Below are 15,947 nucleotides of genomic sequence, written 5' to 3'. Positions count from 1 at the left end.
TATGTAAGGAAATTACATTCAAGTCAAGATCAGGTCTAAATGTTAAGTGTTTGTCTTGGTCAGTGGTATTCATAAAATGGTTTCGTATTAGTGATTTGTGTTACCACTTTTGAATAGCACCATGGACTCTGAATAGTTGAGACATCTATTTTGAATCTATCCATACATATTTAAATGGTTTTAAACTTGCCATGTTGTCAGTATGCCATCTATGAAAGTCCCCTCAAACTCTCCCCTTTCTCTGGTCCAATGAGCCACCTTCAGTTAAATAATTTATATAAACGCGTGTGATTTGAATAAGTAGCAATAGAGGATCTGCTAGAGAAGCTGTGGTTCTTGTTTAGAAAACTAGACTCAGTGAACTAAAGTAGTTCTCTCATTATGTTTATCGGCTCTGCTTCAGGTTGGTTCACTGAAATACTTTGCTAGGTCCACATCCGGGTCCCTTTACTGCCATTCAAGAGTCATTTCCTTGTCTCATTTCCTTGTGTACCTTCTATTTGTTGCACTTTAAAGATATCCTATGATTTGAATGACTCATTTAGTATTGCTAGCCTGTTACATTGACTAGACTGATTCCAAGTGTCTAGAACTGATAGATAAAGGTGGCTTGGACTGCATTTTCTCTTAACATATGAGAACAGAGTGTAAAAGGAATCATCAGTAAGCTGAAGGATGGCGTGTGGGAGAGATTCAGAATTAATGACAGACATGGTGTCTAAATAAAGTCAGGCTGTGGGCCAAAGCAAGCCAGATGCTTTGTTAATGACAAGATCTGCTCGTAACCATTTTGGGAAAACAAGGAAAAGGAAGTGAGCTCTGTAGAAGCAGCCAGTAAAAACAAACAAACAAAAAAAAAACCCAGGCATTCCTATTTCCTTCAGGTTATTTATTGGTGCAGCAAATACACATTTTAGTTCTTATTTAACATTTTGTGTTAAAGGGGCAGGTAAGTGTGGAAATAATCTTAACATAGAGGGTGCTTTGTACTCAAAATACAAATGTGGGTTGTATTTAAAAATAAATAGATTAACAGAAAATATACAGCATTGCAAAATACAGTATTCAAGTCAGAAGCAAACAAACAAACAAACAAACAACAAAAAAATAGTACCTCTTACTACAGTTAGGAGCAATAAAATACTTTGCACCTACATTGTGTTATGCTTAAAATAACTAGCATTTGAGCCCAGCCAAGGCTCCTCAAAGTGCATTTACATCCTCACTAAATCCTCTAAATAATACTTGTCTGAAATAGTAAATAGTAAAGCTTGTTTTTATCTATGAAATGTATATATAGATAAATCCTTGGAATTCATATAGTAAACATTTGGTTTACGTGAACTGCATATGGAAATAAAGTCTGAGACACTTCCTCCTTAGAAACAGTATAGCAGTATGATCTTAGGTTATTAGTACCAAAAAGCGTTGTCGGGCTGAAAGCCGAAGCACTAGGCACTCTACGGAATTCACTCAGTCATACATCAAGTAAAAAGATCACCTTTTCCTCATCATTATAAACAATTATAAATACCCTGTCAGGATAAATAGATTCCAGTTAGAAACACACACGATGACATTTTCAACCGTACGTACACCTCTCTCATCATAGAAACATTCCTTCATTATAAAATACATGTTCATTGGACACTAACAACAAATTAGCTTTCCCAAAGCCAGCAGCAGTATTCAGGAATTCATAACAAACATCATATGACATCATAAGACAATAAAACGAAATGTAAAGAACTTAGTATTTGTGGCCTTACTTGAGGCGTAGTGTGCTTTGTGAACTCACACACACACACACACACACTCACACAGGTGCTTCATTAGTCCCCTTTGAGGATGAAGGACCCTCAGTGCCAATTTTCTGTCCTTGTCCTTGTAGAAAGAGACAGACTCAAAAGGTCCTGCACTGCAAGGATTTGGTTCTGTTAATTCCCATCAGAATAAAGTCAAAGCAAACCATCCACCTCACTGGTAGAGCTGGACAATGTCATGCTCCTCTGTGATGTGGTGTTTCAGGTCCTGCAACAACAAGGACAACAAAGAGTTTGACTTTGATTAATTATTATTATGAAGATGATGATTGAGAACACTTTATCTATGAATCGATTGAAAATTACAACAAATCAAAATAAGACGTAGTAAAATAACATAAAAACCGTGCAGCCCTGTCAATTAAGCTTGGAATATATTCTTACCCCTAGTGTTAATATACCACAGAGGTACAGCACAGCTACCATAAAAACATTAATAAATGGCCATATAAAAATTAAGCTAATAATTACAACTGTAACATACACCTGCACACTCAAGCACTTATTCAATCAGCATAGAAGCAGCACAGTGCATAAACTCATGCAGATACTGGTCAAGAGCTTCAGTTAATGTTCACATCAAACATCAGAATTGGAAAGAAAAAAACAGATCTCAGTGATTTTGTCCGTGGCCTGGTTCTTAGTGCCAGATGGGCTGGTTTTGAGTATGTCAGAAACTGCTGATCTCCTGGGATTTTCAGGCACAGTGCACAGAGATTACATTGAATGGTGCGATAAAGAAAAACCATCCAGTGAGCAGCAGTTCTGAGGATGGAAAGGATTTGATGAGAGAGAATGGCCAAACTGGTATGAGCTCATAGTAACTCACATGAGCAGAAAAGCATCTCGGAACGCAAAACATGTCAAACCTTGGGGTGGATGTACTACAACAACATGGCGGGTTCTGCGCCTGTTGGGCAAGAATGGGAATCGGAGGCTATGCTGAGCACAGGCTCAATGAAACCTTTTGATTTTCAGCAAAGTCATTCGGCTCCCTATCTTTGGATAACTAATTGTTTGAATGCGCAGGTGTTCCCAATAAAGTGGACGGGAGTGTATATTAAATACTAACAGAACTGACGATGCTGAATGCTTGCTAAACAAATGCATGAAAAAAATAAATAAAAAGCCATGTTCTTCTATGTGCTAGGGTGCTCTTAAAACAAGTCTAATGTTGACCCATTTAACATTTTAGATTCTGTGTAGGTTACAAACGGTATAACTGTTTGGACAACTCTGCCCTTACCCCTCTCTTCAGCAAACAGTGTAATTTTGTTTGTAGGTTGAAGGGAGTGGCAAGGGAGTATACCAAGGTCATATGAGGTTGCAATAGTAAAAACCTGTGGGTATCTGCTCTCAGGTGACTGAATATTTCGAGCACTCAGCAAATTCAGCTCTGAAATCTGAATTAAAAGCGGGCAGTTTTTCTAAATGAGCACTACAGGCAACAATATTACCTCTGAAACAGCAACACTGACACGACGGTCAGGTAGTGGAACAGAGTGCGTCTTTAGGCATGCAAAACAAAGACAGGATAGACGAGGCAAGCATTACAAAGTGTTTAAAAGAACAATAAGCTATAAGCTAAATGACTGCTAGAACAAGCACAGTGAGCACACACACACACACACACACACACACACACTGCAGGGTTATTTAATGTTGTGTTATCTATGATTGATAATGCAAAGGAGGGAGAAATGCCAGTGAACAGAAGTGATGTAATTGCAGAAAGGAAGGCTTGGGCGAGGTTAGAGGAGAACAGGTGCAGTATAATACCTGAATGATGATGGAATTTTACCTCAAAACGCACTGCAAAGTTATATATAATTATATTCTATAAATAATGCATGTAGTAAGGTTCTATCTGGCATTTCCCCTTCACCCCACATATAAACCTAGTAAGACTAATATGACATGAATGACTGACTGAATGTCACCAATCAAGTTTACTTCTAAGCTGGTCTACGAGCTCTAATTAAATAAGGAAGCGAAAGACAGACACCATTTGATACTTACAGACAAGCTAGGCCAAGCCAGTGCTGTAGTGTTAATAAAGGAGAGAGAAAATGAGGAAATGAGGAAATGGGGGGGGTGTGACTAAATGATTAGAGCACATGGATCTCTGTTGGTAGCAGACGAGTGATAATAGTGTGGCGGTCTGGGAAATCCTGTCACGTGTGGTTGCGTCTGAATTCCGGGAAATGTTACAGAAAGTTTTGTTTTGACTGAAACTGGTATTTAAAAAAAATATTTAGTAGAAAATGTCAACATTTCACCACGTGAAGGGTTTTTTCCAGGCCGCCACATTTATACAAACACATCCACACAAAACTGCACACACACCGAGGGTTTATCATACCTGTGTGGACAGTGCAAGGGGGTTGGTTGTACTGGCACAGAAGCTCATTGGTGCTGGAGTGAGTTCGGGGATGTCTTCATCGTCCAGGCTATCCATACGAGGCTTCTTTGTGGGTTCGTGACTCGTGAGCGGAGTCACGCTGTTCCTCCTAATCAGAGTGCCTTGACTTCTCCTCATCTCCTAGAGAGACAGAGAGAGAGAAAGAAAAAAAAAAAGAGAGAGAGAGAGAGAGATAATCAGGCTTGAGGTCTAACTTGGTATGTGCATGTACTGCAATTTCTGTGTGCATGCTGTGTTTTTACCTCAGGTCTATCCCGGTGTGTGTTTACTGCTTCAATGTTTAACGAGATAGACTCCACTTTACATCCTGGAAAGATTAGCAAAAAAAACACCAGTTTGTTTCTCCTTTTATGATTTTATTTTTGCTCGATCCTAATTGTAATGCTTCAAGAAGGTTATTGGCAGCTACACTGTTAGCTTGGGGTTATGATGAAGATAACGTTGAACAAATCCGTAAGAGTGACCAGACAGACAAACGTTCCTTATAAAGTGAATTACAAGTTTTCACATTAAGATCTGACCTTATACGGTGATTAACATCAAGACTGTAAGTTCAGACCATTTTTTCTTCAAGTAAACAAAACCTCGGGGGTGAGTCTTATATTCTGGGCTGATTTAACATCTGGAAAACATGGTAAGAAGTCTAAAAATGCGAATAATGACAAGGCTCTTCTTACCATAGGCCACTGGGGTCAGCTTCAATATGGTGTGGAGTGGACACTTTAGGTACGGCATCTCATCTGCAGCCAGAAAGCCAAGGATCAGTCACATGACCCTTCAACACAAAGCATCCAAAAACAGTAGCTAATCAGGAGTGATGTACTACACAATGCTCACCAGCACTCTTGTCTAGGAAGTAGGCAAGGAGGCAGCGCATGACAGCTTGGTGACAGATGACTAGAACATTCTCCTGCCTTTCGAGCTCCATGATCACCGGCTCCACCCGCTGCACCAGGTCCTGGTAGGACTGCAGAGGGGAAAAAAGAACAAAGGGAATGTTCAGCAACAACAATAATCATCACCACTTCATGATGCATCAAAACGGTGCTCGTTTTGGACAAATTCAAAAGGCAGTCTCATATGTGTCCTTTTAAAAGTGGTGCTGTAATTGAGAACAAGTTATTTTTATGTAAGGAATAGAAAATGACATGGTGTGCTGTTACAAAGATCAACCCTATCAGTGATTTACATTTTAAATTTGTTTAAGTGTAGCCTCCGCCATACAAGCCCCTGTGTATTCCTACTGTTAGTATGAAAGTGATCATTGCTACTGTACTCAGCTACAGTCAAAGCTGCTATTACTGAATATTAATCATCACTGTCTGACCAATCAGAATTGAGCATTCAGCAGCACTGTGGTATAAAATACACTATTGTAATAATGTTCGGAGCTGGGACAAATGATTAGGCAATTATTGTGCTGGAAGATTTAGACATTTTGAGCGTTACAGATCCTAAATATATAGAAGTTCTGGTAATGGACGAGTAGAATTGTTACACGCTGATAGAGTTTAAAGCAGCGGTTACAGCAAGTGTGAATACAATTTGCTTGGGGGAAAAAAATTCTAGACTAATTCAAAAAACTTATTCCTTCAGTCTATAGTCTAGTTTATAATTACTGTTATTATTTGTATCAGTGTAATATGACAGTCTTGTAGGTTTGTACGACACACCAAGATTCTGTGCGACTCGATGGCACTCACCTCCCCAGTAGGGTAGCGGTAATAATACTTGTCCTGATCTCTGAGAGCGAACTCATCAGGGTATCGCTCCCGCATTTCTTCATATGTCATCTCTTCACACACACCCTGTTGACATTCACAACAAACATATATGGCTGAACATACGGAAAATACTTTTGGCAAGAGATTAATGGAAGGTTTTAAGGCCATGTTGATGAACGTACTGCATCGATCTCGTTCAGGGCTTTCCACTGCTCGTACGGCATGTTCAGCGCCTCAGCAGTCTGAATGCTTCGCTTTAGCTGGCTTGTCCATACTTTCAGGTTCTTAAGATTCTGCTCCCCGACAAACCTGGACAGAGCTCCAGCGAACTGCAGAAAGAAAGATGATGTGCAAATTAGAAAACACCCCCATGCCCTCCTGCCACACACTGCATTATAGCACACGACACTACACTGCAGATTGAAAGCAGAAAGTCGTGTTGAGGAAATACCTCAACAGTATTTTGAACCTCAAACTTACTGGGAATCAGTGCCAAGTTCTGTTACTACAGTCCTTCTACAACTGTACTATTACTTTACAATTATACTATAACGTAAGAGCGCAGTATCCCATACACGTCAGTAGTCCGGTTCAGTATACAGTACCTTCTCCTGCTATAATAAAACAGTATGATACTATGTCATGTATTAAACGTAACCTGGATTTATTGTTAATTATTTTTCAATCAATCAGATCTGTTAAGGCCAACCATGGTGTGATTTACCTCAAAATCTCCTCTACGTGATAAGGAAACTGCACATGGAGAAATCTTTTTTTTTCCTTTACTGATTCAACATTCACATCAGTATACAAGTTCACATCTCCCATCATTTCAAATGTAAGGAAACGTATTAAATAGAACAACTGTTACGGAAAGAACAAAAAAAAACAATTATTAGTATATGAGTATTACATTAATTTAGTACAAATATCACATCAGTATAAAAAAAAATATATTAAAATGTGAAAAAACTTCACTTAACACTGTCTCAGTTGTGCAGAGATTCTCTGTATGCTTGCAAACGTGTGTTCGCAATACGGTCAACACATACAAATGATACAGAAGAATTTTTTCCCCCAATTTTCTTTAAAAGTATTAGCCCTAGGTAGATTTTACAGAGCAATCACGGCCTGTATGAAGACTGATATGCTGGAAAATGCTGAAAGTGTGTATGGAATACCGTTCTCTTACGTTATCTCACGGTAGCACATAGCTAGCCAGACAAGTAAAAGCTTTCATTTGGCACAGATAGTTTTGTTTTTTGCACTGCATTTTACACAGAGTTTTAACTTGAGATAAATAGTAACCCAAATATGTCAAATCCTACCAGCACAACCAAGAATATGTTTATCACGAACATTAGCAAAAGTAGGTAGCTAGCTAGCATAGCCCACAAGTTTTGTCTAAAGCCACGTCAAGCTTTAAGAATTTACATATGGTTTCAAGCCACTGGGCCTATTCTACTAGATCACTATCTGAGCTCATACATAAAGTGAAATGCATGAATCAATTTTTATGTAAGTACAGAAAGAGTATTTTAAATGAATAAACCATCATGTTAACTATTTAGAAAGCACATTTTCCGTGCAAAGCTCAGCCCAGTGATACGAAAGATGTTTCTTCCTGTTAACCGTACCTTTCTACCACGAGTAGAGAGGCCCGAGTCTCCTCCCAGGCGGCCCTGCAGGTTGTGCTGACTCTCACCGTGTCTGCACAGGTAGATAGAGCGTGGTTGGACGTGGATGTTCATTAGGTAGTAGACGATGCGGCTCTGGATGTGATCCTGGATGCAGTTCACTAGGAATCTGCGGCCCACATCGATCACCTTGATAAAGGACAAGTTCCTGAAAGTAAAGCGAAATCAAGGTTAAGTATGAAGAGAGAATTGTTTTTTTTTTTTACTACTTATTAATGGATACACAGTTTTTGCTGAGTATTATTTAATCTTTCAATTTTATATGTATCGGCAAGTCTGTCTACTAAAAGTAGGTTGTATTCAGAAAAAAAAAAAAAGATTATCTACCATCAACCATTGAAATTGTCTTTAATTGTTTCTGTACTTTAAAGTGCAAAGGATAGAAAAAATATTGACATTCAGGTATCAACCTTTCCCCTAAGCCCCCACTGGTAATTATGGATGTGAAGGGACATTTATGTGCAACTTTTAGGTCAGGAAATCGTATTTACGATCATTTCAATACCACACGGAGGCAGCTTGAGATAAACTCGTGTTTGTGTGAGTACCTGTCATAATCATCAGGGTCCAGAGGCTGATAGTTTGCTCTGTAACACTCGATCCTCTTCTGAAAATCTTCCACGGCGTCTGTTTTGTTGCAGTCTTGGTAGTCAGGACAGGAGACCTTCACTTCCTGTTTTTAAAGCAAGTTCATATTTTAATCACTTTCTGAAAATCTAATCAGGATCTCTTTTAGTAGTAAGTAGCCCTCACTTAATCCAGAAATGCTTTTAACTTCGGACTGGCTGTTTATCACAAAACATACCATGATGTTGGTAGCAATGACGTTTGGGTCGTCACAAAGGGACTCGATGAAGAAGATCTGTAAGAGGAAACAGTCTTTTGGATCGTGTCTCACTTTTAAGTCGCTTTGAACAAAAGCATCTACCAAAGGCATTATGACAAATGCTGTGCTCAAATAACCAACCTTGAAGCTGTTCTCAGCACCAAACTCCAGGATCATGTGTCTTCTTTCTCTGGTTGTGTTTGTGGCATCGAAAACCTACAGACAGTGATACCGGTAAGAATCTGTACCTCGTGTATGTAGTTATACGGTCTAGAGAGAGGATACTTACTGCAACTTGACCACCCAGCTCATCGAGGTACATCTTGACATCTTGGAGAGCAGCTAAGGCACATTGTCTAAGGAAAAGGACAAAAAGGAAAACATAATGAACAATTTTATTTATTACTATCTCATTTTACTGACTAAGGCTGTATTAAATTAGGTGTCTGACTCACTCTCTTATTTTGACTGCCTCCTTGTTGTCTGATTTGAAGAAGTCATATGAGCTGTAGTTCTTTACCGTCTCTCTGCGATACTCACCAACGTTGAAGACTGGAAAAATCAAGATGGACAAATATTGATCGAGAGCCTTGTGAAACAGCTTTAACCATCAGCTTGTATTGGATTCTGCCTCACGTTCACGTCACCTTTGTATAAATGTAAATATCCAGTCAGGAGGATTTGTAGAATTTGGTTAGTTTACCTTTGGTAGGGATGCCGATCCAGTTGAGGTAACGAGTGAGCTTCCTTGAAATGTATGTTTTGCCCCTGGCAGGCAGACCAACCATCACTATGACCAAGGGGGAGTTGGCCAGATGAGGGCCTCCACCAGCTGTAACAGAAAAGTGACAGAGGGAGGAGTGAGCAAACGTTAAGCCGGGTTGGTAAAAACTTTAATGGTGAGCAATATGAAAGCAATTATTGCAATCCATTTTTCTGGGAGTACTGGTATCAATGCTTCTACCATACTGACCATTTCCATTGTTATGAGTAACTGAATAGACATTCAATTTGCAACTTGTCCATTTATTGTTTATTTTTATTACAGCTTTTAATTAAAAATAAACACTGGACTTTTATCATTAACTTTATATGGTTACCAATCCCCGCCCCCCAGAACTTTTCTATTGCCAGTATGTTGTGTTTGTTCCGAGCTCAGTTTATTAAAACTAAATAGTGTGCTAGACTGTACATATATCATGTATTGCGATACCTTCAGGTGGCAAGTATCCTGATGTCATGTGATATTTTTGTCATTTTGCCCAAATAATACTACAAGCGACCTTTACAAATGTTAAATAAACACTGGTATATGGCCAATCTGTGATATTTTGTCCTTTCTGATCTTCTCTTCCTCTCCCAGAACATCCTCTACTAGAATTAGGTCATTTTATCAGCGAGATTGAGCTCAAACGAGGAGAGAAAAGCTTTTCTCCTCCTTCTTTACCCTTTTCCTTACTAAAATACCCACCCAATTGCAATAACACACACACAAATCTGGAGGAGACACTAAGCAAAATGAAAGGTGTATGTAGAACTTGTCTACTGTACTTTACTTAATAGGGGAAGGGGAAAAAATGTTGTAACACACATGCTACTGAACATACAAAATTTCAAAGCTCAGTGGCTATCTGACTCTAATCCTTCACTGAAAAAGGGAACATGTGGTCAGTTAGATTTAAGAGAAAATATTTTTTCAGCAAAAAAATGTTTTACATCAAAACATGATTTCATTGATTATACTAAAATTAATTTAAACAAGTATCAAATCTACTAGTTTGAATTGTGTCTGTTTTAAAGTGTCATACAATATTCACTATTCACCATCTTAACATCTTTTGCATTTTGATCTCAGTTCCATGCATAAAATGTTCAGAAAGGCAGGTGTGAGTGCCTTTTATAGCTGCATGTGAACGTCTCCATTCATCAGGCATTTGTGAGGCAAAAGTATGAATGGTCCAAAAAAAAAAAAAAAAAGAGCGAGAGTAAATCAGTAATCTGTTCTCCTTCAGGACCGGGCAACTCCACTCAGTCAGCAGAACACTGATCTCATTAACCTCCATGGCTCAGACTGATCAGTCATACGTGAGACACAGCTGTGTCTGGTTCGTATGTTCTAACCCCTCAGCCTCTACCAAAAAACAGAAGGGATATCACCTTGGTTATAAGCCCCAGTTTCAGGATCAGAATTATTTTATACGCAATATATAGTACATTTACATGTATTAGGTATTTTTAATGTGTGGAGTACCTTGCACCAATTTAGGCTAAGTATGCACATGTAATTCCTGCTTTCAAATAAACATTTGAACAGTTTTATGGTTTTACGATCTAAGGGGTGTCAAACATATCTGCCTGCGGGTCAAGACAAGGCCAATAAAGGCTCTAACCTGGCTGACCAAATGAATTTAGAAACCAAATTAAATTCAGCGTTTGGACAATAACTGAAAGGCTGACGGGGGATGGGGGCCGGGGGATGGGGGGAGGAACAATTCCACTGGGGGAAAAATAGAGGAATAAACTCATAGACATAAACTCTTTAAAGAAATAACGAATTTAGGGCATTTACAACAATGGAAGTGAATACTTTATGCAATCACAACTTTTACTTTCTTTTATTTTTATCTAAACAGGTTTTCAATCTATATCGATTTTTCCTAACTTCAAATTGTTTAGGCTATTTTGTGTAGATTTGTGACGTGAATTATATCGTAAGTCATTTTCAGTTTGTAAAACTACAAAATGTGGAAGTTTTCAAGTAGGTATAATTTTACATAATTTTTGAAAATTTGTTTTCTTGGTAATGAATCGCAGTCTGTTCATCTGTTTCGTATACGAAATATGGTTCATCCAGCTGTTTATGCATTCCAAAGGGACAGTTCAGACACATGCTGGTAAATTAACACATTTCAGAGGAGATGGTGGTATGTTACTGGGCACTGAACTGGTTTGCTTAACACTGGACTAAGTGTGACATGGCCCGTTACCTACATAATAAGTTTGAGATCCCTTTTCCTTTTCTTTTTTTGCCTCTTTTTTCAGTGAACAGTCTGAGTCACTCAATTTCAAACAGGGACTCTCAGGGAAGTTTTACGCCCTGTGTAGAGCATCATGTCAGTAGGGAGTCATTTGCATTCAGTGGTATTAGACTGAACCGATGCGCTGAATCGTGACACGCTCCAGTCACAAGTTGGTTGCCACAGCGACGACGGCTGCTCTGAAAGCCTCCTGCTTTATTCATGAATTGCTAACAATGTGAATCTGGTGAATTATAGTTGTATATCCATATGTGCAGTATATTCGGTTAAATTGAAAGCCTTGCCTTGTTAATTAGGAGTAGACAAGTGTGCATCCTATCTGAAATACGTTTTACCTGTATATCAGGAGAGCAAATTGGAAATAAATCAATTTAAATTTCAATATTGATCCATTCTTTACATAAACATAAAGACAGACTACCATATCCAGAAGGAAATAAAGTTATCACTTTATACTTTTAGAGTTTATACAGTTCTGATATTAGCAGTCAGACTGGATTATGGGTTGTAAGATAAGATAAGATAAGATAATATTTTATTAATCGCCAGATGTTGAAATTAGGGACAAATATGTAAATACTGTAAATATGATCCTGACAAACATTTTTTATTATTATTGTTGTTGTTGTCAGACATGTTAATGCAAAGTATTAGTATTCATCATCCTCCTCCTCCTCCTCATCCTCATCCTCATCATCCTCCTCCTCCTCATCCTCATTCTCACACAAGCCATCAGATGATAAAACCACTCACATTTACGAGGCACTGTGGGTTTCTCTTCCTTGGATGGCACCCAGATCTTCTGGATTCGAGTCTGTGTTAGCTCTCTTGTCATCTCTTTCATCTCTTGAAGAAAATTCAGGGACAAAGAAAGGTGAAACGCAGTTATTCGAGGTTTCAACAAGTCCTGAAATCTACTAGAAGACGAAAATGAATGCTAAAGCTAAATCGTCCTATTTAAAACGCCGATAGAAATTTCTTTTCTCTTCTTCTTCTTCTTCTTCTTCTTCTTCTTAAAAACGCATCTTAACGCACTTTCTTGCTCGCACTGATCCGGGTGAACCGGCAGGTGCGCGTTTTAAAGCGATTCCCTCCCTCGTGACTTTCTGCGTGGCGTCATTTATGCCGGCAATAAAGCCCCGCCTTCTAGTGATATGATTGGCTGAAGCTCATACTCACACGAGGCCTTTTATTGGGTAGTTGAGAAGCCGTTCACATCACCATAGTGACCCTTGTAGCGGAAGTTCGTACTTTCATAGCGATAGCGACGAATTATGAAATCTAATAAGGACGTTTTATCCTATTTTTATTTTTTCCCCTTAATATCAAGCTTAAAATAATTTCATAACCGTTTTAGTCACTGTTCAAACTCGTGTGTTTGAACTAACAGCCTAACTAAATAAATAGAAAAGCGGGAGGTCGGACTTACAGGAATACAAGGGGGAAGGGGAAGGGGGAGGGGCGACCCTCCCCACCCCTTTCTACGTGACCTGAGTGGAGAAAAGTGTGCGCACGTGCGCAGGCCTTGACCACACTGCGCCACGCCGTGGTGGAAAACTGAGAACCAAAACTGAAATATAACCACATTTTTGTCCATAAAAACGAAAAATTGTACTTTTTCTACATTATATTCAAGACATACTTACAAGATCCAATGATCAATAGGCAGGTGCCAGTTTAATTACTTCTTATCCGACGTCTTGGAATGTAATAATGTATCCCTAATATGCTAAAACCATGAATTTGACCAGTGCACCAAATTATCATCACCTCAAAATGCCTACGTGCGGAGTGTCACTGCATCACCGCCTGGAAAAAAACGCCAAAAAAAACCTCTCCACCCTACACGTGCTGCATTCCTGCCCTTTTTAATTTAATTACACGTTCTTACTTGTAATAAACGCACACCTTCTTATGCATCTCATGCAATGATGGTATTTGTGCTGTTATTTTAAAATAGCCAATATGTTTTGGTTTGGGGGTTTGTCCTATAAATAGTGATTACCATTACCTAGTTTGAAATAAGATTATATGATATTAAAAATAATTTAAATGAAAGAGCAAAATTATGAGGCAATTTTGTTTGTGCAGTTACTATAAATGCATATCGGGTTTTGAAATACATTTTAATTATTCAACCACCATCTCTGTTTTTATTACATTTCATCCAGAAACTTTTTTTTTTTAACTAGAGAGTTATAGTATCTAAACTTGAGTTATAGTATCCATATTCAGTGGTTATGGACTTTGATGTGAACTGTGAGATGAGCACAGAAATGTATGCATGATGCATGATGCATCTCATTTATTAGTTAAATGGCAATAAACAAAATGTTATACCAGGTTAAATTTTAACTACATTAATAATACACTACATGCTGATACATTGAAACAAAAAAAAAAGACATCTAAGCAAGTAAAAATATCTTGAATATAGTCAGATTTATCTAGTATTTCTTATTATAAGATCACAATAAACCACACACACACACACACACACACTTATGTAGCTGTATATATACTGTATAATTAAAGCTATTTCTAGACGTTTACTGATTTCAAACTTGAAATAGCATTGTTTTATTAGCAGTTAATCTGACTAAATTTGACTTTATTTATTTTTAGCTTGAGGAAAGCTTGAAACTGGTTTTTAAAAAATAATAATAATAAAAGTGTAGAAATAGATGTAATATTTGGTTTATTGTAATCTTAAGGAAATACTAGATAACACTATATTCAATATATTTTTACTGGGGGGGGGGGGTCAATTGGTAACCATATAAAGATAACTCTTTAGAATATTGTGCATTGCTTAATAGAATAATAAACTATACCGATAAATAGATGTTTAAACCATATTGATATAGATGTTTAAACCATAACCATATTGTTCTTCTATGAGAAATTTTGAAATCGTAAAAAGAAAAAAACACACACACACATACACACAGACACACACACATACACATTTGACATCATAGGTCATGCTCCCCCATTTTACTACTGCGCCTTGGGACGGTCGGTTTCTATGGAAACACACAACAGAACCGTTATTCATATTCAAATAATAAGTAGCCTACTAGCATGTATCCGAGCAACACTATTTACTCCTTTAAATAAGCAATGCACAATTTTAAAGTGTCTAACTGTTATTTCATCTCGGGGATTGTGTGTGCATAGGTAATATTTTGCCTATGTGATACCTATATCATTGTCATACCTGCTCTATTACTGTGCAGCTGCCTCCCTTTTGGTGGACGCGCGAGCCCGCACGTATCTGCTCGTGGACGTGTAGGGTGTGCCTCTTGGAGCATCCTTACAATCACTTAAGTCCACTTATGTGCTTTAGACTTGTGGGATTTAACACCTGCAGTCATGTTCTGGCATAAAGTTGGTTTGACGTTGGACGTTCAGTATTCGCAGATTCGCAGGAAATTAAGGGACCGTCTCTAAAGTTACACACGACATTGTTTTACACGTTTCTAACTTCAATAGCATTTGAAGGGAATGACTTACAGTCATATAACCAACTGTACAGTGTTCATCTAGGTGTCAGCTATAATGCACACCTCTTAGATTTTTGATATTTAATAAAATAAACTATTAAATCCTATATAAATATTGCCATGTATTGTATTACTGCATGGGCTCATACACAAAATATACCATTATTTAAAGCTCAATAGCATTTGAAGGGAATGATGAACAGTCACAAAACCAACTGTAAAGCGTTCGACTAGGTGTCAGGTATGAGAAACACCTTTTAGATTTTTGATATTTAACCCTACATTGCATAAACCAAAAAAAAAAAAACCTTCACGAATGCATAAAGGGGGTCAAAATGACCCGTACTGGATTGAATGGTTTTCTTCAAAAAATACATGTCCTATTAATGAAATTACATTTTTAGCTGAAAGTGTCCCCAGCTCTGCTGGAAATAAAATAGAAACCCTCATGGAATTTGTAATGGTTTTAATGGTTATAATGGGAATTGTATTGGTTTTTATGGAAACTAGAATAAACCCTGTGGGTCTCTACTGGTAATTTGTTGCCTTCTTTTGGTGGCATGTTATGTCTAATGGATACCATTATGGACCAGTTATGGTCATGGTTTTAATGGTTAGCTGATTGTAAAAGTGTTTGTAGTGGAAATCATTACAATTTCTGTGTTGTTGTTTCAGCAGGGAGGGAAGTGGTTCTATCCTGAGCTCAGGTTACTGCTTGTGTTTAGTTTTAATTGTTCTTCAGCATTCATGTGGATTCTCAGGTTTCCTCCAACCTTCCAAATTGGTGACTTGCCCACTCTAAATTCCCACTAGGTGTGAATGAGTGATGAGTGTGTGTGTTCACCTTGATCCACAGCCACCATGACCAAGCTAAACGCCTTTCTAAAGATAAATAAATGTTTTTATTTATT

The 15,947-nt window shown here is 38.0% G+C and overlaps 1 protein-coding gene across 4 annotated transcripts; it reads right to left on the bottom strand.

Moving 5' to 3' along the window:
• Positions 1–874: 874 nt before the first annotated feature.
• pfkfb3 (6-phosphofructo-2-kinase/fructose-2,6-biphosphatase 3) lies at positions 875–15,172 on the bottom strand. 4 transcript variants are annotated; one of them, XM_053650503.1, is made up of 18 exons: positions 14,751–15,172; positions 12,284–12,376; positions 9,196–9,324; positions 8,948–9,044; positions 8,782–8,848; positions 8,634–8,708; positions 8,472–8,528; positions 8,215–8,339; positions 7,607–7,814; positions 6,152–6,298; positions 5,949–6,053; positions 5,083–5,212; positions 4,923–4,985; positions 4,488–4,552; positions 4,186–4,365; positions 3,843–3,865; positions 3,281–3,331; positions 875–2,031 (listed from the first exon to the last, which is right to left on the bottom strand). In XM_053650503.1, exons 1-18 carry the CDS (start codon positions 14,842–14,844, stop codon positions 2,025–2,027), a joined length of 1,716 nt encoding a protein of 571 aa, XP_053506478.1. In that variant the 5' UTR covers positions 14,845–15,172; the 3' UTR covers positions 875–2,024. The 4 variants fall into 4 exon arrangements, with proteins under 4 accessions (XP_053506478.1, XP_053506480.1, XP_053506477.1 ...); XM_053650505.1 differs by lacking the exon at positions 3,843–3,865 and adding an exon at positions 14,496–14,556 and having other exon boundaries at positions 14,751–14,888; XM_053650502.1 differs by lacking the exon at positions 3,843–3,865.
• Between the last annotated feature and the right edge of the window lie 775 nt (positions 15,173–15,947).

The sequence above is a fragment of the Ictalurus furcatus genome, chromosome 19 (genome assembly GCF_023375685.1).
Source record: "Ictalurus furcatus strain D&B chromosome 19, Billie_1.0, whole genome shotgun sequence".
NCBI lineage: Eukaryota > Metazoa > Chordata > Actinopteri > Siluriformes > Ictaluridae > Ictalurus > Ictalurus furcatus.
This window is presented reverse-complemented; position numbering and strand designations above follow the sequence as displayed.

Coding starts and splice junctions, on each gene's coding strand:
- pfkfb3 (XM_053650502.1), bottom strand. CDS start 14,844: ATGCTCCAAGAGGCACACCCTACACGTCCACGAGCAGATACGTGCGGG. Junction 4,366..4,487: donor CACACCGGGATAGACCTGAG/GTAAAAACACAG, acceptor CTGTCTCTCTAG/GAGATGAGGAGAAGTCAAGG. Junction 3,332..4,185: donor CCCTTGCACTGTCCACACAG/GTATGATAAACC, acceptor GCATGCCTAAAG/ACGCACTCTGTTCCACTACC.